At 21.7% G+C, this 24,473-nt stretch overlaps 7 protein-coding genes across 7 annotated transcripts; 4 read left to right on the forward strand and 3 right to left on the reverse strand. All coding sequences in view use genetic code 6, as the record gives it.

Moving 5' to 3' along the window:
- Positions 1-672: 672 nt before the first annotated feature.
- On the forward strand, positions 673-2,312 carry TTHERM_00590300 (hypothetical protein; the record flags this gene model as incomplete). The annotated part of the gene is made up of 2 exons (XM_001019937.2): positions 673-1,083; positions 1,152-2,312. 2 exons carry the CDS (start codon positions 673-675, stop codon positions 2,310-2,312), a joined length of 1,572 nt encoding a protein of 523 aa, XP_001019937.2.
- A 965-nt stretch (positions 2,313-3,277) lies between these two features.
- TTHERM_00590310 (transmembrane protein, putative) lies at positions 3,278-5,482 on the forward strand (the record flags this gene model as incomplete). The annotated part of the gene is made up of 1 exon (XM_001019938.1): positions 3,278-5,482. The coding sequence occupies one exon, from the start codon at positions 3,278-3,280 to the stop codon at positions 5,480-5,482; it is 2,205 nt and encodes a 734-aa protein (XP_001019938.1).
- A 426-nt stretch (positions 5,483-5,908) lies between these two features.
- Positions 5,909-7,643, reverse strand: TTHERM_00590320 (Sas10 carboxy-terminal domain protein; the record flags this gene model as incomplete). The annotated part of the gene is made up of 2 exons (XM_001019939.4): positions 6,754-7,643; positions 5,909-6,683 (listed from the first exon to the last, which is right to left on the reverse strand). The coding sequence occupies exons 1-2, from the start codon at positions 7,584-7,586 to the stop codon at positions 5,909-5,911; spliced, it is 1,608 nt and encodes a 535-aa protein (XP_001019939.3). The 5' UTR covers positions 7,587-7,643.
- A 429-nt stretch (positions 7,644-8,072) lies between these two features.
- On the reverse strand, positions 8,073-12,388 carry TTHERM_00590330 (insulinase family peptidase; the record flags this gene model as incomplete). The annotated part of the gene is made up of 7 exons (XM_001019940.2): positions 8,073-8,751; positions 9,124-9,557; positions 9,640-10,641; positions 10,694-11,319; positions 11,395-11,531; positions 11,585-11,689; positions 11,742-12,388. 7 exons carry the CDS (start codon positions 12,386-12,388, stop codon positions 8,073-8,075), a joined length of 3,630 nt encoding a protein of 1,209 aa, XP_001019940.2.
- Positions 12,389-13,134: 746 nt separating this feature from the next.
- On the forward strand, positions 13,135-15,144 carry TTHERM_00590340 (hypothetical protein; the record flags this gene model as incomplete). The annotated part of the gene is made up of 15 exons (XM_001019941.3): positions 13,135-13,158; positions 13,211-13,260; positions 13,315-13,404; positions 13,467-13,553; positions 13,608-13,697; positions 13,739-13,828; positions 13,876-13,965; positions 14,018-14,107; positions 14,158-14,250; positions 14,303-14,392; positions 14,452-14,541; positions 14,597-14,683; positions 14,734-14,826; positions 14,884-14,973; positions 15,024-15,144. The coding sequence occupies 15 exons, from the start codon at positions 13,135-13,137 to the stop codon at positions 15,142-15,144; spliced, it is 1,275 nt and encodes a 424-aa protein (XP_001019941.3).
- A 2,837-nt stretch (positions 15,145-17,981) lies between these two features.
- Positions 17,982-18,407, forward strand: TTHERM_00590360 (transmembrane protein, putative; the record flags this gene model as incomplete). Its single annotated transcript, XM_001019943.1, has 1 exon — positions 17,982-18,407. The coding sequence occupies one exon, from the start codon at positions 17,982-17,984 to the stop codon at positions 18,405-18,407; it is 426 nt and encodes a 141-aa protein (XP_001019943.1).
- Positions 18,408-19,893: 1,486 nt separating this feature from the next.
- TTHERM_00590370 (sodium calcium exchanger protein) lies at positions 19,894-22,949 on the reverse strand (the record flags this gene model as incomplete). Its single annotated transcript, XM_001019945.3, has 11 exons — positions 19,894-19,999; positions 20,053-20,311; positions 20,368-20,443; positions 20,499-20,701; positions 20,886-21,198; positions 21,255-21,303; positions 21,361-21,472; positions 21,523-21,611; positions 21,671-21,798; positions 22,443-22,727; positions 22,785-22,949. The coding sequence occupies 11 exons, from the start codon at positions 22,947-22,949 to the stop codon at positions 19,894-19,896; spliced, it is 1,785 nt and encodes a 594-aa protein (XP_001019945.2).
- Positions 22,950-24,473: the final 1,524 nt, after the last annotated feature.

Consider the following 24,473-nt stretch of genomic DNA (forward strand, 5'->3'; position numbering starts at 1 on the left):
TATATCTATCTATCTCCTTATTATTTTTATATTTATTATTTTAAAAGCCTCAATCAATTATTCAAATTTTATTTATCCATTTTGTAAATAATTATGCTTGAAAATTGATATACCTTCATAAAAATCAATTTCAGTTATTCAACAGTTTACATTGTTAATCCAGAAATTAAAATATCACCAACTAACTATCAACTGTGTTGGTAGAGATGAAGATATGCTTTTTAGATAATTTTGTTCATTCATTACTTTAATTTTTTTTATAATTCTATTTTTTCAAATTTTAACAAATTTTTATAGCATTTAATGCCTTTTCTCAAATTTTGAAAGTAAAAAAATTTTTTTTTTTTACAAATTTTGAAAACATTCAAATATCTTTTATATAGTTTCATTTGGAATATTCACGAGTTTTAGTTTCAAATATAGTAAGGTAATTAATTCTGTTTATAAATTAAAATTTAATTTTAAGATAATAAAAACTTTTTAAAAATGCTTACGTTAAATATTAAGATTCATATTAAAATGTTTAATTCATAAAATTATTTAAAAATATTTTTCTTTTGATGGATTAAAAAAAGAAAACTTTGTTTTGATGATAATTTCAATTTAAAAAATGTGAATTGAATAAATAGATCTTAATTATAATATAAATATTAGCTTTACATAAAATTATTAATGGAGAAAGATTTAAGTAGAAAGTAAAAATAAATAACCAAAATTAAGCAAATTAAAAAACATATTTAGTAAAAGATATTAGAATCCTTAGTATATTTAAAGAGACTTAAAAAGTAATAAGTAGGTGTTCCTAAAATAAAAGAATAAGTTAATAAGCAGAAAAAAAAGAAAAAGAAAAAAGTAAAGAGGGTTATGGAAAAGAATAGTTAATAGTCTATTATTGTAGGATATCATTATCCATGTATAGATGGTGTTTTTAGTGCGTTAAATTGCTTTTTATCATTGAAACTTTACAATCAATTTAACAAAGATTTGATGGAAAGATTACTAAGTGAAGATTTTGAAGACTGTTATTTTAATGGATTTAATTAAAAAAGTAAAGATTAAAATGATAAGACAGCTAGTGAAAAAGTAAAACGAACATTCATATATTTAACTAATTAATTTGTTATTGTCATTTAAAATGTTAACTATTCTAGGTTTAAAGTGAAGTAAAAGAGGAGTAGAAGTAATCATAATAAGAAATTAGCGAATTATCAGAAGATGTTAATTAGCTAAAATAGAGACTTTAGCTGCACAGCGAAGATTTAAAAGGGTATTTATATAGTGATTCTTTTAAGCCTATGAAATTTGTTCCTAGCAAAATTTAATAAGATTCTACAGAATAAGGAAATGTATATTTGAAATTTAAAACAGTTGATAAAGCTAACTCTGTTTTAATTCTTTTAGATTATTACGGATAAAGTGCTGAGAATTTACAGAAATTTTGTGATCAATATAAAAAAGTTATTGTGATTGATCATCATATCACATTAATTAGTACCTTAGAATAAATTGTTTAAAACCAAAATTAGCTGAATTAGGAATCAACTTAAAATTCAGAGCAAGATAAAAATTAACTGGATGATCAGTAAAAAGAATCAAAAGATTAAAATGATTATTGTATTCCTATTCATTTATCTAAAGCTATTAAGAATATATTTCCAAATCTGAATATTATTTACAATAGAAGAATGAGCGGCGCAAGCTTAACATTTGACTTTTTTACAAAATTATTTAATTATAAGGATTACCTTAATGATTAGCTATACGAGCATATAAAGGAAATAAGTAAAATGGTGGAGATTTATGATACTAAATTTGAATAAAATAGAAGGGCAGAAGCTTTTGTTGCTAATGTAATATCTAGTTAATATGAATTAAATGCAAGATCAAACTACTTTATTTTTTCTAAATTGGTTAATTGCTATATAGAAGGTCATGTAAAATTAGGAGAGGGAATTCTTAACTCATTAGAAAAACAAGCAAATAATTTAGTCAAATAGAAATTCATAGTACATATCGGAGGGAAGTATAATACAATAGCAAAGTGTTATGCAGTAATTTCTTCTAATTTATCTATCACAAATCAAACTGCTCATAAATTAGCAGAGTTGAGTTTAAAAGATGGAATGGATAATGTAGGTTGTTTCATTATCTAAGATAAAAGTAAATCAAAAATTAAAGTTTCTTTAAGAAGTGATAATGATCCAAGTAAAGAATAAAAGTGTCATATTATAGCCTAGAGTTTTAATGGTGGAGGTCACCCTAGTGCAGCGAGCTTCTTTACAACCTTTTCCTAAGTAAAAAGCTGGAGATGAAAGGAAACAATTTAATATCTTTAAAACAAATTAATAAATAAATAATATTTTAATTTAAAAAAATAAGATAAAATCAATTAATTAATTTTTAAATAAATAATCTCATTTATAAATACATACGAAGCCTTTAATAAAAAATTATTAACTAATAAAAATGAATAAAAACATTTTTCAAATATATATTATTATTCTATAGTAAGTAATTCATAAATTAATTATTAGCTAAAACATAAAGATAAATGTCTTGAATCTTCAATTAAAATAATAAATCACTTTGATTAATATTTGAAATAGCATTATCTAAATTAATATTCAGCTAATTTAGATTATTTTATTTCCTATTTAAATAGTATTTATAGCAGCTTTTTATATAAATATGTGATTTATATTTAAATCATCAAAGTTTTTTTTTAATTTTCGTAATAAATTAGAAAAATTGATAATATAGTAGCATACATATGAATAAATTCTTTAAAAACCTTATTTTATTAGTTTTCTGAAAGACAGACTAGACTTTATAATAAAAAAACATTTAATGAACTAATTATTTTTGTAATTATCAAAAAATTAGAAGACAGAAAAACGTGAATTTTATTGGCTTTAATTTATTGCATTTTAAACATTTAAAAAATTGTACCTAAAAATAGTAAAATTAACATTTATAAAAACCCACTAAGGTATTGGTTGATTTGATTTTCTTAAAATTAAGTTTTTATTTTTTAGAAATTCATTGATTTTAATTTAAATAGCCAGAGGCTGGTTATTTGAAAATTATTTAAAAGACTATTTATTGTATTAAATTATATTTTACTTTGCAAACATATGTAGTATTAAATGGTAATAACATAATAAATTTGATTAAAAGTTTTTTTAGAAATAAACTAAAAACAAAACAAAATAAATTAACAATATAAAAGTAAACTAACATTAAAGGTTAATAGAACAAATAGCTGTAGAGAGAGACAATGTTGGCAAATTTTGATTATTTTGGCATACCAGTTTAGATGAGAGTCTCTAAAGATTTAAAACATAAGACAAATTTTGGAGGTTTAGTTACAATAGCGACTACTATCGCAATGTTTGTTTACTCGTACTTCATTTTAAACCAATGCTTTTCATATTTGAATCCAAATATTGTTAGTTAAGATTATGTGACTTCTCAACCAGATGATGTTGTTTTTAATCAATAACAATACACTTTTGCTATGGGCATATAAGATTAATCCTTAACACACTTTTTAGATGAGTCTATTTACTACTTAGATGTTTAGTTGATGGAAACCACTAAATCCTATAATGAAACAACCAATGAATATGATCAAAATACAGTTACCTAGCCAATAAAGATGGAGCGCTGCACAAAAAATCACTTCTAAGTTTAAGGTGCTTAAAGTTTTTTCGAAACCCTAAACTACACAAATATATACTGTTTACCTCTTGATTTTTAGCTTAGCTTAGCTGGTTAGTTTGGTGCGATGAAATACAAGCGCTTATACATTCAGGTTAAGAGTTGCATACAAAACTGCTCAGATGAAACTATTATTGAACAAAAGCTAAACAATGTGGCATTCTAACTTTATTACGTTAATTACATCATATCTCCTGCTAATTTAAATAATCCTTTTACTCCAATTGCTTAAAATACATTTTGGCAATCAGGATATTCCTTATTCAAAAACATCAACATATACTTTAGAAAAAATACGATAAGTACAGATCAAGGACTCATTACATAAGACTTCTAAAGTGACTATCGTATGATGTATAGCTTAGACAGAGAGACGATTGTAACAAAAACAGATAACAAAATGTATGAGCTGTACATTGGATTAGAAAAGAATAAATAATCAGAGTGTATAAGAACTTACATGAAATTGTTAAGTGCTACATCTTAAATAGGTGGTATTTTTAACATTTTTTTTATAATCGGTTCAATAGTTTGTTTTCCTGTTTAAAAAATTTCACTCTATTATAGGCTTATTGATTCTATATTTGATTTTAAAGAAAAAAGAGAAGAGGTTTAATTTTAATTTGAAAAAGATTATGTTGTTGAAAATAAAGTTTTAAGTAACACTAATTATTTTTCCAATTCTCAACATAAAAAATATAGAAAGAGTTTTGCGCATTAATCAAGAGATTAAGTTTTTAATAAACCTCTGAAAAATAATCAGAACTAAACAAATTTTATTTCCCTTGAAAATTCTTAAAAGCAAAATATATTTTAAAATATTCCAAAAAAATCAGATTCTTCATCTAAATTGCCTCATAAATACCTAGTAGATAATGTTAGCGAAGAAAATATTCAAGAAAATAAAACAAATTTGAAATCATAAAAATAAAGTTAGAACGATTAAAGCAGTAAATAAATTTAGAATACTAAATTGATTTCAAAAATTGGCGACTTACTTTCTTTTATATTTTAAAAATCAAAAAATATTAAATTTAACATTTCAAAAATGATGAAATCTTAAATAAAATACAAAACGAATTTTAAACCTGAATATTAAATGATAGACTATAGTATTTAATATCTATAACAATATCTTGACATAAGAAACATCATGAAAAAACTCTAGGATATTGAAAAACTCAAATACTTACTTCTTGATGAAAATTAAATTAAACTTTTTGAAAGCATTTCTAAGCCTACTCTGTATCTTGAAGATTTTAAAAATTAGATTAATGAACTGAATGCTAATAAAAGAAAACAAATTCCTGATACTGCAACTGAAGGAAGTTTTTTTTAATAATAAAGAAATAATAATGTTAAAAATTAATAGCCCTTTTACTCTATTATATAAATATAATAAAAAGATGAAAACTAAATGGCAAAAGAAACAGAGTAGGCTTTTAAAGAAGTTTATTAAGATAAGCAATCTATATCTCTTATAGATAAAAAACTATTAAAAATGCTAATCCCTGGGCTAATAGAATCTAATGAGAATGAGGACCTTAACAAATCAATAATTGATAAAAACATAACCTAATAACCCTTAACTCTAATAACCTCTCCTGCAAACAATAATAGTGGAGAAAATTATTAAAAATTTCTTTTTAGTGATGAAATCAAAAGCTAATAAATTCCTAAAAATTTAAGACTTAATAATTCTAATTAAGATTCCTCTGCAATACAGAGTATTTTTTCACCAAAAATGTACTATGAAGAGTGAATAAATACAATAAAAAATATTAAGAATTTTTGAAAATTTTAATATACTAGTATATATTTGATAATATATTTTTTAGTGATATGTGCATTTTACATTATTAGTAGCTGAAAATTCTAATAGTTTTCGATTTAAAAAAATGCTATTATGTTATATTAGTATATTTATTTAATTTAAATACTATATATCTTCCTTATTATTTATTTAATAATACTTAAATAAACACAATTTTACAAATTTTAGATTTTAATACATAATTAGATTTTAAAACAACTGATAATTGATAATTAATGATAAAATACAGTTTATATACTGAAAGAATGTATTTATAATTTATAAAAAAATAAAAAGATTATTATTTATTTATTTATTTAATAATTTTTTTGATAATAGTTATTGTTGAAAACATGTATTGAATATAAATTTTTTTCATGCTAATTTATTACTTTTAATTAAACTTGGCTTGATTGCACCCATTTCTCCCATATAACCATTTACTTGCTTATCGTATATTTTACCACGGTGATTTCTTTCGTGAATTTTTTGCTTCTTTGTGAATTTTTCGCGATAATGAACACGAGCATTACCACTTTTTGCCTTTCTTTTTCTTATTAAGTTTCCTTTGTTCTAAAGAATTTATGTAGAAATTTTTCTTGATTCGTCCTCGTTGACTTCTCTAATTTCGTATTTTTTGGCTAATTCCTCCTTTTTCTTTTCTTTTTCTTAAATCTTTTGTTATTTTCTAGAGATTTATTCATCTATTTATTATTACTTAGCCTACTTATAGAAGTCATCTTCAAACTCTTCACTATTTTATACCTTTTTGTTTGCTTCTTTCTTTTTGATTTTGTTTAAGTCAACCTTTTTAGGTTCTTTGAGAAGCATATCGCCATCTTCTTCATCATCAAGCATCCATGGCTCAACACTATCCATATTTATTTCTCCATCATCTTTCTTTTTAGAAGGTGCTGCTTATTTAACCTACTTTTTAGATGCTTAAACACCTTTTGAAATTCTAATATCTTCTTCATCATCACTGAGGAGACTATTTTCTGATTCTTCATCTTAATCAAAATCATCAAATTCATCATCATCCTCTCCTGATTCGCCGTACATTTTTTTTAATTCTTCTTACAATTCTCTTGCAAGTCTTTGTTACTCTGTCTCTTTAGAATTTTTATTTTGATTTTTTTAATTGAGTTTCCTAAATATGATAATATAATTTTTTAATAAAACATTGTACTTATTTATATATATATTCATTTATAAATTACATTTTTTCTTCAAACGTCATTGCCTTTTGTCCCTTTTAAGAGCCTTTCTTCTTTGATGATAAATTTTTGGCAATAATTTTACCAACTTAAGTCTCAAAATCATCTAAAGAAATATTCATACGCTCAATCATAGTCTTATACTTAGTGAGTTTGTCAAGAACAGGGTGATTATTTGTAATTTTTCCCTTGGACTTCAATAATAAATAGAATAATATGCACATAGTATAACTAATGAGTATTTCATATCTTATTTCTAAAAAGTTTTATCCCTTTCCAGGTAATATTTTCTTGGCTTCTTCAACATCCATAATAGGGAACAATTTATCAGTAACTTCGCTAATACTAATATTCATTTCTTAAGCTAAACTAATTATTTCAGGACTTAATTTCTTAATTAGCTTTTACTTTTTTTCTTCGTTTTAATCTTTAGCTTTATCTGCATCTAAATGTGCTGCGTCTTCATCTTCAGACTATTGTATACTATCTTATTTTGCGAAATCATCATCTATAAAATCAGCTTCAGTCAAATCGTTTTATTATTCTCTATATACTGCATCAGCTCCTTCTTCTTCACCAGAATCTTCGGAGTCAGTTACATCAGAATCTTTATAGTAATTTTGCTTTTATTTACCAAAATCAGCACCTCTATTAACCTATACTTCTGAACCTTCGCTATCGTTATCATCATCTAAAATATCAGAATTGCTTTGATATTCTTCTTAACTATCTTCTTCTTCCATTTCATCATCTAATTATGGTTCAGAGCCATCATCATCAAAATCTTCTTCAGACTCTGAATCGTACTTATTTCCGTTAGCTATCTTTTTACCCATATTAACTACCAAACTTTGCAAGTATTTGTTATTTATTTCTCCTTTGTTTAATTAGTAATAATAATATATCAATAATTATGATAAATTTAATAAATAGAAGTAATTTACCCTTTTTAAATTTACCCTATATAATTTACTTGAAAAAAGTAATTAGATTGATTCCATTCAATAAGAATATAAATATCAATCATTTTTAAAGCAAAAGCAATAATTTATTAATTTGTGAATATTGCTCCTCATTCTTACAAAAAAATAAGTAGATTTAAAGATTCTACTTAAATTAAAATTTTGATTGAATCATACAACAATTTTCATCACGCAATTTGCAAATAAAACATATTTATTTTTTTTTCTTTCAATTTTATTTAATTGCATTAACAAACATAAATAAAACTCCTTTGAAAATGTTTATTCAAACATAAATAAAAAAATATTTTCAAAAATTATATTTTAACTTTAAAAATATTTTTAATTAAATAAAATTTTTCAAATAAATTCTCCTACAAATTTATTGAAATTTCTATTTTTCATTTGTTTGTAAATATCTGTGATAACAACTATATTTTCCTTTTAATTCTTTTACTTGATAGATGAGCTTGTTTTCTTTAAAGAATCATAGTAGTTATGAACTTGAACGATGACTGCTTTCGGATCTTTAACAAATATACTTTCAAAAGCTGAAATAATATCTTACTTTGTAGTGTTTTAAATTTATTGTGCTAGGATATTTTATTCATCAAAAACATAGTTGAAGTCAGTGAGTTACTTCCAAAAATATTCTACATTATAAACTAATGACAAAGGCATAGAATTTATAGCTCCTAATTCTGTCTATAGAATATTTTCAAATGAATCATCTAGGAAAAGAGGTAAGTTTTACTAGAATTATATAATAGTATCTTATAAATCGTTTTGCATTTAAATTATTGTAGAATCTTCAGCTTACACTGTAATTAAAATTCCATCGTAGGATCCATAGCTTATTAATTCAGTGTTAATTTTATATATTTTTTATTTTTCGTTAATTAAATAATTTTAGATATATTATTTAAATAGTTTCATTACTATTCTGCCTTCTGTAATAGTGATTGAGTTTCTTTTGCCTATCTGGTAGAAAGCCACAAGCGATCTGCTTACATCCTATTAAAAGCTTGCTGTTTTTACTCTATTTATTTATATTAAATATAAAAATTAATTAAGTATTAAAGGTTTGAACTTAGAATATAAGCTATTCTTTTGAAAATAAATTAAAGAATTTTGTTTTAACTAAAAAGTAAAATTTTAAACAAAAGTTTAAAAATTATTCTCTGTTAAAATTTTTACATTAGAAAATTAAAAGTTTTGAATTACAAAATTAAAAGTTTTGAATTACAAAATTAAAAGTTTTTCATAATTTATGAATAAATTTATTTGAATTAAAAATTCTACTTAAAAAATTAAATCAAAATTAAAATGAATTTTATAAAAAATCTAATTTGATAATTTTAGATAAATTAAAAGAGCTTTGTAAAATATTGAATTAAGATGAAATATTTACTTGATAAGATATAAAGAATCGATATCAAAGACTCCATAAACATTTCTATATTCTTAAAGCTCCTTGTTAAATTGGATATTCAGGTCAAGCTCATTATACAAGTTTTAAGCATAAGAAGACTGAATGTTTCCAGCTAATAAGCCGATTAGTTTTAACTTATTTCTCTCTATCTCAGAGTGCTTCAACACATCTTAATAAGATATTTTTTATAAGACTTGAAGCTGCATTTTAGGATCAATGAACTCCTCAAGCATAACTTTTTTCAAGAAATAATCTTTTCCTTATGTAGTTGTGTCCCATTATTAGTAGTTGTTTATTTACTCTTTGATTTCTTCAACAGAATTTTGATAATCTTCTGGAGTTATATCAATATATTTCCAAATTCTAAAAACATCAAAAACAACTCTATCGAAATTCTAACTCCATCCTACAATCTAATTAGTTTATGAATTAATTTGGATGAAATAATATAGATTATAAATCATTTAAATTTTGATAAATCATATTAAAGTTTACTTTTATATTTAAAGAGGAATACTATGAAGTAACTTCAATTAAATATCCTGATTCTAGAGCCTCACTGAAGAATTCTTATACCTTCTATTAGAAAATGTTAGCAATTATTTTTCCTTTGATTACATCTCTAGGACTCTCAAATCTATCTTAAAACTATATATTGAAGTATCCGACTATCTAAGGAACTCCATATTATAAGTCTAACTTGTACCATCCTTCTATACCATTTTCATACTTGATAAGACTAGGATATTTTTAGCTTTATTAAATATAGGTTGCAGAATCGCAAGTCATATATGATTCAAAATAAAACTCTGTAAAATTAAAATTAGTAAATTTTCTTGTTGGATTTTCATAGGGACTGTATAAACATACATTAGAATTAGGATCAGGCAAAACGTGTTAGCTCAAATCTATATATGTGTAATTTAAATTCATTTGATTTTTATAACAGATATCTTCTAAGGCAAAATTTGAAGGAATGTATTAATTTTTCTATTAAACTTAAAACGTTTACAATAAAGTTTCATTTAGAGCTTTCATATATTCAATGTCTTCTTATATTAATGTTTTTTCAGAATATTGAATATCATATAGTGGAACTGAATTATCAAATTCATCTGTATTTAAAAATTAAAATTCATTTGGGATTTAAACTTCACTTTTAGGTTAATCTTGGAATTAATTAACATCTTCACCAGATTCATTCTCAGCCAATTAAGAATTAGCTGATAATTCAATGAAATTATATTTATATGATGCTTAATCCTTGCCTTCAATATCGCTTAACTCTTCCTAGTCTTCTAAAACAATATCATCTAAATTTTGATTTGAAAAATTAGAAGATCCTGCAATCAAGATGATATTATCAAAATCCTACATTTAGTTAATAACTTTCTTCATTAAATTCTTATCAAAATCATCGCTCCAAAGACTATCTGCAGCAAATACTTCTCTATAATCATATTCATTAAGATTCCATGCATAATTTGATACATTTTCCTTTTAATTAGTTTTAAAATTAAATTTCTAATTACTCTTTATTTAATTTTACCTAAGTCATGTAAGAATGGCCGTTATAGCTAAAAGTCATGTTGGAAATGAGAGCCCTTTCTTAATAAATAGAAATTTCAAGTCCTTTTTCTTTGATGAACTCTAAGTAATTTACAAGTGCATTAACTATAGTCTGAAATTTGTTAAGTTTTTTATTTTGCACTATAAACTTTATATAGAAAATTGTGTAGTTTTCTTATTCTAAAATATTGCCTACTTCTAAATCAAGAATGAGATCTAGTTATTAATTCAAATAATACTTTAATCCTCCATCCATGTTATTATTCAAAAAGTATGTAATAAATTCTATAGGTCTCTTTTAAAATTAGCTCTTATCTAAATCAATCTAAAACACAGTGTACAAGACCTCATTCTCATCTAATGTTTTAAGTTTTACTATTTTCTTTGTATTTTTCAAAGGTTTTTTGAATTCTTTGAAATTAGGTTCATCTGTTAAATTATTGACAATTTCTTAAAAAGGCTTAATGTATTCTTCAACATTTTCTATGCTTTCTTCAGTGAAAATGACCAATTTCATCAAATTGCTGCTATAATAGCTACTTCTAAAGCTTTCCAATTCCTCAACAATATTTACTTCAAAGTTATCCCTTAAAGTCTATACATTCCCTAAAAGTTATTAAAAAAACATCATTTTTTAAAAATTAATCAATTAAATATAATAAAATAAATTATAATTTTTACCAGCTGTAAATCTACTGTAAGGATGACTTGGATCACTCATAATAGTAAGTAAATGCCTTATTTTTTAGTTATCATCTTATAAACTAATTTTAAATTCACTTTCAACAACACTACTTTCCTTTTTAGCTAGCTCTAAACTATTTATAATTTAAATAATTCTTTTTATAACTAACAATTTTAAAAATTGTACTCATAAACTGGATCTATAAACATATGAGCAAATATATCGAGGGCTTTCTATAATGCATAGGTTTTTATAGTAAAGAAGAAGTTTGTGTGATCAAATGAAGTAAAACTATTAAATTTTTAAAATTAACAATTCAAATTTTAGCTTATTTTTAAATTACGAATCAGTATATCCTCCATTAACAGAAAGAAAGTTGTCAAAATAATATTATTCTTTATATTTCTAAGATTAAAGAAATGTCATGTGCTCTAATAAATGTGCTAATCCTGGAGTTTTCTGCGACTCTTACCAACTACCTGCGTTAATATCTAAAGATACAGATGAAAATTAAGTCTAATTATTCCATATTATTAAAATTTGTAATTAATTAGCTAGAGTAATCAATTTATAATTATTTTTCATATCATTTATTGGCTTGATGACATCGTTGTCTAAAAGATATGTTTTTCTCTCAATATTTTCTTAATCGAATGTCTAAACCAAAACTAAGCAAATTCCTATCAAAACAATAGCTAATGCAAGAATAACTACAAAAATAAAGCATTTTTCTAAATCTAGTTTATTTCTCTCATAAAATCTTGCTAAAAACTCTTTTATTTCTTTCATGCTAAGCTAATCTCTATCAAAATAGTTTTCTTATGTTCTTTTTTTACTATGCTTACTTGCTACAGGATACACATCATCATCAAAAATAGATTTTTAATTATTCTTGCTTTATTTCTAATTAAAGAATATCTGCTATTCTTCCTCATCCATGAGAATTTCGCTTTTTTTATTTATGCTAAATAACTTTTTTATGTATTCCATTTTTATTAGATAATTTTTAAACTTTAAAAATTTATCAAAATTTTTGATAAAAAGATATATAATAAATATATCAAATATTTCATGTTCAACTTAAATTTGCTTTTGATTTTTACGTTTTTAAAATTTAATCTTATCATAAAAAACTGACTGAATATCCTCAATATCATTTCAATTTAATTATTTGGAATTTAAAGTCTTAAATCTATTGTCATCAGATTTATTATAATCTAATTTTATTAAATGACAATTTTTAAATAGAAATAAATTTCAAATTTTAATAAAAAATAGTTTTAATTATCATATTGGAAAACAAAATCATAAAATAAAAAAATTAAATATATGAATAAATTAAATAAATAATTTCTTTGAATAAATAAGTCAGATTTATTAAAGATTTACAATATATTTATAAACTCCTATTAAAAGCAAAAAAATAAGGAAATTATTGTTAAGTAAATATGATAATAATTATTTAATAAATATTAAAAGTAAAATTATTTTAAAATTACTTAGCAATCATAAATAAAAATATTTTGTTTTTTTTTAACTTCAACTAATTATAAATTCAAATTAGTCTTTTTTTTCACTTAATTTTATATATAGGGAGCGTAATATATATTTTAAAGATTAGTAAAATATTATGAAGGATAATTTGATAATTTTCTTTTAAATATTAATAATTAAAGTTTAGCAAAAAATATTATTTCTTACAAAATAATTTATTTTTTTAATAGTAAATCAAAAAAATGAAAGAAGTTATTATTATTGAAGTAAATTTTTATTTAATATCTTTTAGTTAATATATTTCTTAAAATGGTACAGGATGAGTTTGATTGCCTATCAATACTCTAAGAATTTAATGTTAACTAACAGTATAATAATTTGCTAAGATTTAAACATAACTTCAAAATTTTTATTTTTTTTAGGTATGAAAAAATTTCAACACCTTAGCTGAAGACCTTGGCAGCAAACATTAGAAGGATGAGAGACCTAACATAGCTAAGCATTATACTTAAGTATTTAGATTCTAGTTTTATTTTAAGTTAATAGTTTTTAACCAATTTTAATATTTAAATAGCAATAACTAAATTTAAGATTTGGGATAGATATTAGGCCAAAGTATTTAAAGCTGTTCAAAGTTGTAAAAGTTAAAATTAGATTTGAGGTTAATTAATTTAAACTAAAAAGTGAATGTAGATATTTTTAATCTTAATAATAGTGATAATAAATTAAACAAAGCAGGAATTTTTGAAATCTCTTAGATATTTAAAAAATGCTAACATATTTCAGAGCTTTATTTGAATTTGAGGTAAATATTAAATAAGCTATTTTTTTTTAATATTTTTTTAGTGCTAATTAAATATGTGAAAAAGGAGCTTAATATTTTGGATAAGGAATTAGCCATTGTTAAAATTTAATGATTTTTCATCTAGATTTAAGGTAAAAATAAAATTTTGAATCTTATTTAATAATAATTAATAAATTAGTGAAACAGATCTTGATCATTAAGGCTTATTTTGGATAGGAAATGGCATATCACTGACCCAAAATTTACAAAGACTATGTCTATAAATTACGTAAGAATATTTTAAATAAAAACTATTCAATTCATTTTTCATTATAATTCAGAAACTCTAAAATTAGTTAAGAGAGTGTTAACAGTTTAATGAAGGATTTTTACAAGCTTAAAATTCTCTCTAATTTAGAAATAGATTTTTAGTATAAATAAATAAATATTATTTGAGTTAACTAACTATGTTTTAAAAAAGTAATACTTTTATAAGTAGCAGCGCTTTTATAGAGATTAGTGCTGGTGTATCGAAACTTTGTGGATCTATTCAATAGTTTTTTCTAACAATGAAGTAAAAAAGTTTGTCTCTGCATAATGATAATTAAAAATTTATAAATATGTAGTTATGTAGAAATTGGAATAGAGACACTGAAAGAATTTCTACTTAGAGTTTCAAAATGCATTTATTTAACTGAATTTTCTATATATTACATGTAGAATTTAATAAAAGAAATATTAAAATTAACTAATTATTGAAAATATAAATGAATAGCTTTTTCTCAAATTAAGAACTAGAACATCTTGCCAAATTTTTGGTTAATTTACCTTCTCTTCAAAATTTTAATTACATTTTAAATTCAAGGTAATATTTATTTAAAAAATTAATTGTATTCCAACTGATTTAATTATTTAAAAAGTTATAAGTATGAAAAAATAAATTTAATAACCTTTTTGAGAGAAATTTCTTCAAGTAAGAGCTTACAATTAATAAATATTGATATGAGGTAAAATTAAAAAATTAAAACTTAATATTGATTGCTTGGTATTATAATAGAAATAATCAAATTTATACTGATATTAGTGATTTAACTTTACTAAATGAACTAAACTTTCCTTAATAGCTTAAGATTTTGAATCTATAACTCTAGTAAAAAACTAATAAACATATTATTTAAAATAGTATTCAATAAATTTTATAATTTAGAAACTGTAAAATCTGTCAAGAATTAGCTTTTTAAATTGCATTTGCGATAAAAAAGTGTGTATATCTTTAAGTCGTTTATCTTAATATGAAGTAAAATATTAAAATTGAAAATAGATATTAAATATTATTTATTATAAAAGCTATAATAATCTACAAAAAAGATTGGTCAAAATAATGCTTTTGAAAATATTTAAATCTAAAAGACTTTCTTTATTTAATTTAAAGTGTTTCAATTCATCTAATTATTTAAGTTATTTTTGATTCTCCTAATTTGATTATTTTACATTTTATATATTTTGTCAATTATTTAAATAAATTATATAAAAATTTTTGCTATCTTATATTTGTTTAAATAAGATCATATTAATTTAATTACTAATTATTAAATAAAGCAACTTCAAAAATCAAATCTAAATCTAAAAAACTACTTATATTATTTAAAATCATCATTAATTTTCTAAATGGAAAAGATAGTTTTATTATTTTATTAAATAATTTTATTTATATTTAAATATATACTTAAAAGAAGGTAGTATAAATTGATACTTTTAATACATTCCACCTTATATTCGTTTATACATTATTGAAAGTTTTAAATTATATTAAAAAATTATCTTCTACTTTTGACTAAATATTAAACGTGTATTTTTTTTAATTTTAATTTAAGGTATGCATGCATCTATTTGAAATTGAATTTTTTTTATAAAATTTCTTTATCCATTATTAGCATTATTAGGAGGAAACAAACACAACAATTTAACGACTAAACATAATAAGAAGTGTAAATCATCTTCTTTTATTTTTGATACCTCCAACAATAATATCTTTCTATCAAGTAAAATCAAAAGTTTTATTATAAAAATCTAATAATAAAGGTGCATCAATACTAAAAAATATTAATTATTTATTGTTTTTTCATGCCTATATCAAGTCGCATTTTACACGTATCTCTTAAAAGTATTTTTGCATAGCATTGGGAGGGCGGGGGGGTTGATTTGTGGGACGCAAGGCGTTTTAGAAAATAAAGAGGCAATTATGTTTTTAGATTTAACATATTTTACTCATATTTTTTATTTTACCTCCCTCCGATTATTTAATTTGCTTGCTCTGTTTTTTATCTTTAATTTATTTTTCTACTAATATATGTAAAAAAGTAAATTAAAGCTTGAATGTAATTTTTCAGCATTACTTTCCACCCAAGAAAGATATTTTTTTTTTCAAATAAATTCAGGTTTTTTAAACTAAATTGCAAGTGTACTTTTTCTATAATATCCTCTTTTTTTATACAACTGAAATAGATTTCAAAGAGAAGGGCATATAAATAAATTAGCTTTATTTTAAATTTTAGATATAGTTAAATTTTTTTTATACATATAAAATTGCTTAAATTATTTTTAGCGAGAAAATAAAAAGTGTTTGTTATCGAAGATATTTTTTATTGTTCAATTTATTTAAAAAATTTAAATAGGAAACTAAATTAAATTAGTTTCAAATGTCATTTGATCATTAAGAAAGATTTAGATCTCTCATAAATAATTATTAAAAATGAAAAATTGAATAAATTAGTTTATTTCTTGATATATTAAAATTCTTCTAGGGTTAATAACAAATTTTAGGTTATTTTACTTTGTATTTTTTATTTTACTTTGGAATGTTACTTTAAATGATTTTTCTATATATAGATATAAAAAAAGTATATTAAAGCTTGAATATAATTTTTTTCAGTAATTCTTTTCACCTTACAAAAATAATTTGTTTTTGAATCATTTCAAATTTTCAAAGCTAAATTGCTAGTGTTTTTTCCAACACATCCTCTTTGATTTATAAATCTGAAATATATTTTAAAGAAAGGACTAAAAATACAAAAAACAAACTGAAATAAAATATTATAAATTTTTAACAGTTTAAATTTTATTAATACATACTTACAATATTAGCTCTTAAAAAAAAAAAGTATTCTCTATAAAAATTATCTTTTTATAGTACAAATTATTTAAAATAGTAATTTAAAAAAACTTATTTTTAAATGTCATTTGGTTATTAATAAAATTTAGATTTTAAATGATATTTAAAAATAAAATATTGAAAATTTTATTTTGCAATTTATTTTTCTTTTATTGATTTTACTATTTATAGATATAAAAACATATATTAATGCTTGAATTTAATTTTTTCAAGCAATTCTTTTCGCCCTAGAAAATTAATTTGTTTTCGAATAATTCCAGATTTTTTAAATTCCTCTTTTTTTATAACTAGGGATTATTAAACAAAAAAGTAACTTACATAAAAAAATTTAATTTAAGAAAAGTTAAATTTTTGCTATACATCCAATGAGGGTTAAATTATTTTTAACAGCAAAAAAAATAGTATTTGTTGTTAAATATATTTTTTATAGTTCAATTTATTTAAAAAATGTAAATTACGATTTAAAAAAAGGAAAAATAATAAGACACAGAAAGAAAGAAGTTAAATTATATAAATTATTAAGTCATTAAGAGCAAGTTTAACAAATTATAAGATTAATTATTTATTTATTTAAAACGGTTTTGCATCATTAATATTTTTTTATTTAAAGGTATAGAAGAAAATCATAGAATTTTTGCTCTTAATACTTTAATCTATTTTGAGCATGTAAGTAAATATTTTTGTTTTTAAAAAGATTTTAAAAAGCTTCAATTAATTTGAAAAATACAAATAGCCATTTTTAAAAAAAGCACATTAAGAAGAAATAAATAAGAGAAACGAAATTTTATAAGTTATAAACTGATTAAGAGATTTCTATAAAATTTAGGTTGAAAGTTAATTATTATAATTTTAAAAAATATTGCATTATTACAAACAGTTATTTATTATTTGATTTGAGGTTTAGAAGGAAGTCGAAAAAAGTTACTTTAGTTATTTTAATGAATTTTATAAATCCATTTGATTTTTATTAAATAACTACTTTAATTAAACAATTGAAAAACTTTATTTTCATCTAAAAAGAAAAATAATTTGATTTAAATTGATAGCAGTTTATAAATCGAGTTTGTTTTTATAATTTAAAAAAAACAAATTATAAAATTAAAAAAAGAAAACAAATAAAAAAAATAAAAGAAATGCAATTGATTAAATTTATTTAATTTACCTCACTTTTACTGTTAGGCCTAGTTGTCTGCTAGTCAAGTACGTCAAGCACTTCTGGTGGAACTCCTTCTTGGGCTACTGCATAATAAGCTTAAAATTATATGAATTGTTCTCAAAAGCTAATGTCTCCAACTTGCGCATCTGGTTAATCTCCTACTTGCACATAAGCAATATCAACCTACGTTAGCTGCATAACATGTTCATCAAACAATAGCAGCTATAGTGCATTTAAATCATGTGTTCAAAAATGTGGAAGTGATTTTACTTCAGATCCCACAGCTCAAAACGACAGCACAGTGGCTACATTTGTAAATGGAATGAATTAGTGTGTTGCTGCTGCATACAGTACTTTATTTGCATTATCTACTATTTTATTACTTATGTTTACTCTAATTTGATGATTGATTATTTTTTAATTTTTAATTCTAAAATAATTATTTGAATTTTAAATTATATCCATAATTTGTTTGTTTGTTTTTGTATTACATAAATAATTCTTTCTACCTCTTAAAATAAAAAAAATAATTCTGCAATTTTAAAACAATAAATTTAAGTTACTTATCATTTATTATTATTATATAAAAAATTATAATATTGAGAGAGAGAGCAATGCATTTTTATAGTTATAATCCTACATAACAAAATGTATATCACTAAGATATTCCAAACCTTATTGAATTTACTTTATAAAAAATTAAATAATTTTAAGTTAAATAATTTTTTATTATATATCCAAGGTGAATAAATTTTGCAATTATTAAATTCATAAATTTTATTGATTGAATGTTTAAAAAAAAAAAAACAGAATTCACAAACAATTTCAGCATAAACTAAATATTTTAGGAGTTTATACCATTTATATATTTATTGTTTTTTAAATTTTATTATAAAATATTATTCAATTAATATCATATTTTTCAAGTGTAAGATTCCAAACTTGAAATCTCGTTTTTAAACTATATCTCAGATTGAACAAATTCGAGAAGTTTGCTTCGTTTCTTGGAATCCAACAGCAATTTTAAATAAATTTAAACTTTAAATAAATCTTTCATAATACTAAATTGCTATTTAATTTATAATAATATAAAACGAACTAAAAAACTAATTTAGATAATTTCATAGAAACCTTAATATATGTATTATTGCTTCAAATACTGTAATTTACAAATAAAGAAATACTTTATTAGTAGTTTTTATTATATATTGATTTAAAAAGATAAAAGTTTGGATTAAAATTTCATAAAAACATCCATCATATATATTAAAGCGTTATCAAATTCTTTAAAGAAAAATCTTTTAGAAAAAGATTATTTTGATAATAATTTGTTAGTTTTTTTGATTTTAAGTAGTGCTACATAAGTTTACTGTTTAAAAAAAATAAAAAAAATAAATTTAATGAGTATTTTAATCTAGATATTCTAAGTATATTTAAAGAAATATTACTAGCAACTAAAGTACTTGAACTATAATAAAAAAAGTTTTGTTTGCAATAAGCTAAATTCAGAAGAAATTAAATAGTTGAAATATTTTAATTTTTTAATAAAATTTAAAAATGAAAAAATTTAGAAAACTTCTAAAAATAAAGTTTTATAATTTAAAGGATATTCTAATTTCTTAATAAAAAAAATATTTTTATTTTTAATAGTGTTTGATAATTTAAGTCAATAAAATGAGTATGGCAAGTCATTTAAATGTGATTAATATCAATTTATAAATAAAAACATAATCTATATATTATATAATTACAAAATTCTATTTATTTTTAAGCAACTTTATTTAATAAATGAAGTAAAAGTAAACAAAAAAGATTTATAAAAAAGTTTTATTAAGATTTCAAGTAAAAATTAATTAGTTAATAATTTTATAATTAATTTTTTTTTTGTATCATTCGTAAAATTAATCTGCAGCACATAAGATTATACAGAAGGTTAAGGCACATAAGTAGTAATATTTAAGAAAAGTCGTGTATTTACCTTAATCATAACTAAACCTTTATTTATAATAATTTTATCAATGAAAAAAAGGAATAAATTTTTTATTTACTTTAGCTTTAAACCAACTATTATAGATATTGCTGAAGATATAATAACAAATAAGATAACACTAATAGCAATAGAATTGTTAATCCAATCAAGGGTACTAGATCCAGTAAAAATTGATAAACTGCTATTAGATTAATTTGAATAGAAAATCAATGCAATTCCAAAACCTAAGTAAAGATCAAAGGCTTAGCCTGCAAAGCACCCAGTAGCAGCCATAACTCCATATCCTATTGAAGCAAGACTGGAGTTAAGGAAAAAGTCTAATTTTATTTAATTATAATTTCAAAAATTTTAATAAATCATAAATTATAATTACCAGTTGCTGAGTTTCCCCAAGCTAAAACGGTCATACCCAAAAATGTCTTATTCATATTTGTCACAATTTAGAAAAACTAGTTGAATAGTAAAAAATATTTTAGATTATTTTTTTCAATCTTTTTCATTTACATTAATAAAATCAATCATAACTTAAGCAGCTTAGCCAAGTAAAACAACTGCAACAACAAATGAAAATATAGAAAATAGCCACATTATTTGAGGAGGTTAGTTATTTTTAGTAAAGAAGAATATCAATATTGATGCAATAAACGAAATTATTAGTACTATATATATCACCAAAAACCCTTCATCATTGATAGTGGCATTTAAATCTAATTTCAAATAAATATTTTAAATATTTAAAATCAAGTTTTCATTCAAATAAAAATCTTAAAAAATTAGATTTAGATGGATTTTTTAATAAACAAATACTCCACCTTTCAAAGTAAAATAAAATAAAATAAAACAAACAAATCAATCTAATCACATTTTAAAAAATTTTGAGCTAAATATTACTTTATTATGAGCCCCACATAAAGGCAAGAGGTCCTGTTATTGTTGTTATCATAGCCCTCCATTTATTCCATTAATTCTCCTCGGCAGGAGGGATAATTAAATATCTAGCAACATCAATAGGTATTTCAGTAAGTATTAATAATCTTTCTAAGATACCCATTTCTTTGAATTTATCCCAAAAGTTTTCATATTTTTCAGTCATTATATCTTTAACTTTTTCTTCAGAGTTTTCTTCCTCAGTTTAGTTTTTGTTATAAGGAGCAGTCTCCTACCTTTTAATAGAATCATATCCTTCTTTGTTTTAATTATTTTACTTTTTTTTATGTAAAAAAATTAAAAATAAGATTTTTTTTCTTTTTTCTATTTTACTTCATCTTAAACAAAGGATTTGCCTTCTATATCTCTTTCTTCATTTTAACTATCAATTTATAAATTTATTCAATTAGAAACTAATACATATTGTTTAGAATTTTACTCATGAAGAGTATTCAGCACGGCTGGCATTTGGTTTGCTTAGATGCAATTTATTTGAACTTCCTGTTTTTATTCTAAAGGAATTTCTGGTAAAGCCTCTTCAACCCTTTAAGCTTTAACATTTTAAGTTATTATATAAAAGAAAATTCAAATAAAAGATTACTCTAGATTGTGTCCATTTTTCTAATTTTACTCTAAGCTATTTCTTATTTAGCTCTTTAACGATCTTAGTAAATAACTGTGAATAAGAATCTTTGAATTAAATAAATTTATAGTTAAAAAAACGGAAAATTTAAATAAATATTTTTTACAATCCATAGATAGACATAAAACCAATAGCCATTCCTAAATTAATTGAACCTACTATTGTATAGATAAATACAACACAGCACCCAATTAAATAAAATACCATATCTCTTACGAACGTTTTTGATTTGATCTAATTATAAAAAAATAATACTTAACAAAAAAAATATTCATTTCTATTTTAAATTAAAATCATAATAATACCTTAAAATTATATTTAAAGTGAAAAATAAAATTATTAATACACTCCTGGACAAAAAACACTTTAAGGTGAAATCAAAAAGTTTGGTATTTTTCTCAATCATTTTTTAAGATCATTATCAAATTATTTTGATATTCTAAATCATCAATTTAACTTGATTTTTCACAACAACTAAAATTATTTTATCTGAAAATTTTTTATTTTTTAGAACCTTGATATAGAATAAAGAAATATGGTAGTAAAATTTTTTATTTTCAATGGGATAATTTTTGATATTTGATTTAAGAATATTGGTTGTCCATATATCAAATAGTAAAATAAGTATTTTTTAAGTTCTCTAATAATAGAAAATATAAGTAAATTTAAATGTAGAATTTATTTGTGATGATAGATTGTAATTTCTTTTGGCGCTGCTTTTGGAAAGTTAATTTTTTAACGTAATGAAAATGGGTTTTTGTATTAAAATTTATTTTTATCTCAATTATTTTATAAAATGTTGAAAATGTTATTAAAGTAAAAAACTTCTCGTCATTAAACTATTAAAGTTTAAAAAATTAAATCATCATAGTATTTACGTGTATTGATCCTGCATTTTGAATAACATTTTGAAGAGTGTATGTAGTGACGAATAGACCTGCACCAAAAATAGATCCTACAGCTATTGTAATCGAATCACCACCACTGCTACCAGCTACAATAGCTGTTGCAACATCAGGGCCACCGTTTCCTAGAGCAAGAAGAGTCACACCAGCAACTGACTATGAAAGTTTGAAGCATTTAGATACCTTAGCTAGAGCTGGTGATAAATAATATTCAGATATTTGACTCAGCATACGGAATGCGTATAACGGTATTAAAATCTAATTTTTTTAATAATATATTTCAATATTTAGGAAAAATTTTCATTGTTTTTTTACTGTAAGGAGATCTAATACAATAATATTTTGCTTAACTTGACAGAAATAAAAGTAAGAAAACTTAACTAATTATTCAACATTACAGTTTTAATCTACAAAATCGCATACTTAATCTTATGGCAACTCTTATATATTTCTAAATGTACATTAAGTATCTGAAGACATTTAAGGTTTTTTATATAATCTTAGTTTTTATTAGTATTTTTTTTTTTTAATTAATATAAGTAAGTGCTAATTTAATCTCAAATTTAAAAAAGCTGATATCGTTTTTAATTAATATAGATTGAAGAATTGTCTTGAAAAATTAAGCCAATTTTGTTTTTGTGAATTATCAATTTTATTTCCTTCAGCAGAAATCCTCCTTTTTAAATTAAACATTTTTACAAAATCATAGAATAGATTGAAATATTGATAAAAATCAGTATGTATGTATGTTCTTTCTAATAAGCATTAAAAACAAAATGGAGTAATTCTCCACTTTAATTAGATTTAATAAAAAAATAAATTGATTTACATAGAAAAATAATTAGCCTTAATTTCATTTTATGGAGTATTATTTTTTAAAATGCAGTAGAAATATCAAAAAAGTAAAAATAAAAATATGGAAGACAAAACTATAAAAATAATAACACAAGTGTGCAAATTTTATAGTTAATAATAGTTTATCTGTAATTAAAAATCAAAAATAGAAAAAAACATTTGTAATAAATAAGTTTTGGTGAGCAAATAATAAAAAAAGACTAGCTTATTCTTTCTAAATATCATTTAATTTATTTAAAAACGACTATTTTATTTAGCTAATACTATTATCAATAAAATAGCCTTTTTTACCTGAAAAAGAAACAAATCCATGTAACTAGTTTAAAATAATTACAATACATATGATAGATTCACATGTATATTTTAGTTAATTCCAATTTTTAAATAATAAAAAACTGTATTTTAGAGATTATGAAATAAAATTAAATATTTTTTTAAACTCGTTTTTTAATTTTTTAAATTATATAATAGTTATTTTTTATCTTTTTTATATAAAAAATATAAGCTATTTAAGTAAATTGATTTAATTAAAGAAAAAAAGCTAGTGTTTTTATTTATCAATAATTTGCTTTATAAAGTTTTGAATTTGAATGGATATAAATTAAATAAACACCATTAAAAAAATTTAAGTCATGGTAACATTATCATTTAAAAAACCTAAGATAGATTACAAAGTAGTTTTAATAACATAAATTAAGGATTAATAAATTATTTTACTAGATTTTGATCACAAAAAATAATTTAAAATTATTCTAATTAAATTTATTTGAAAGTTGAAGATTTTTTTGATGGATAAAGTTATTTTAATTTTTGTAAAGAATTATGATAATTATTAACATTTATTAAGCAGCTAATTATTTATAAAATTACTTTTTTAATACTAATCTAGATATTAAATAAAAATATAGAAAAAAAAAATTTTATGTTAGAGTTTATTTAGATAAGAAAAATATTTAAGAGTGATAAAAGAAAGTAGTATTTACTTAAAAGTATAAATTATCTTTTTTAATATTGGAATAAACATAATTATGTGAACTGATTGATTATATTTATGTAGTGAATTGTAAATTTAATATATTTCTTCAAATTTGAAATTCATATTAATAAATGAAAGAAATATCCAGAAGTTGAATGTTTTTGGATGATTAA

The sequence above is a fragment of the Tetrahymena thermophila genome (assembly GCF_000189635.1).
Source record: "Tetrahymena thermophila SB210 genomic scaffold scf_8254580, whole genome shotgun sequence".
Classification (NCBI taxonomy): domain Eukaryota; phylum Ciliophora; class Oligohymenophorea; order Hymenostomatida; family Tetrahymenidae; genus Tetrahymena; species Tetrahymena thermophila.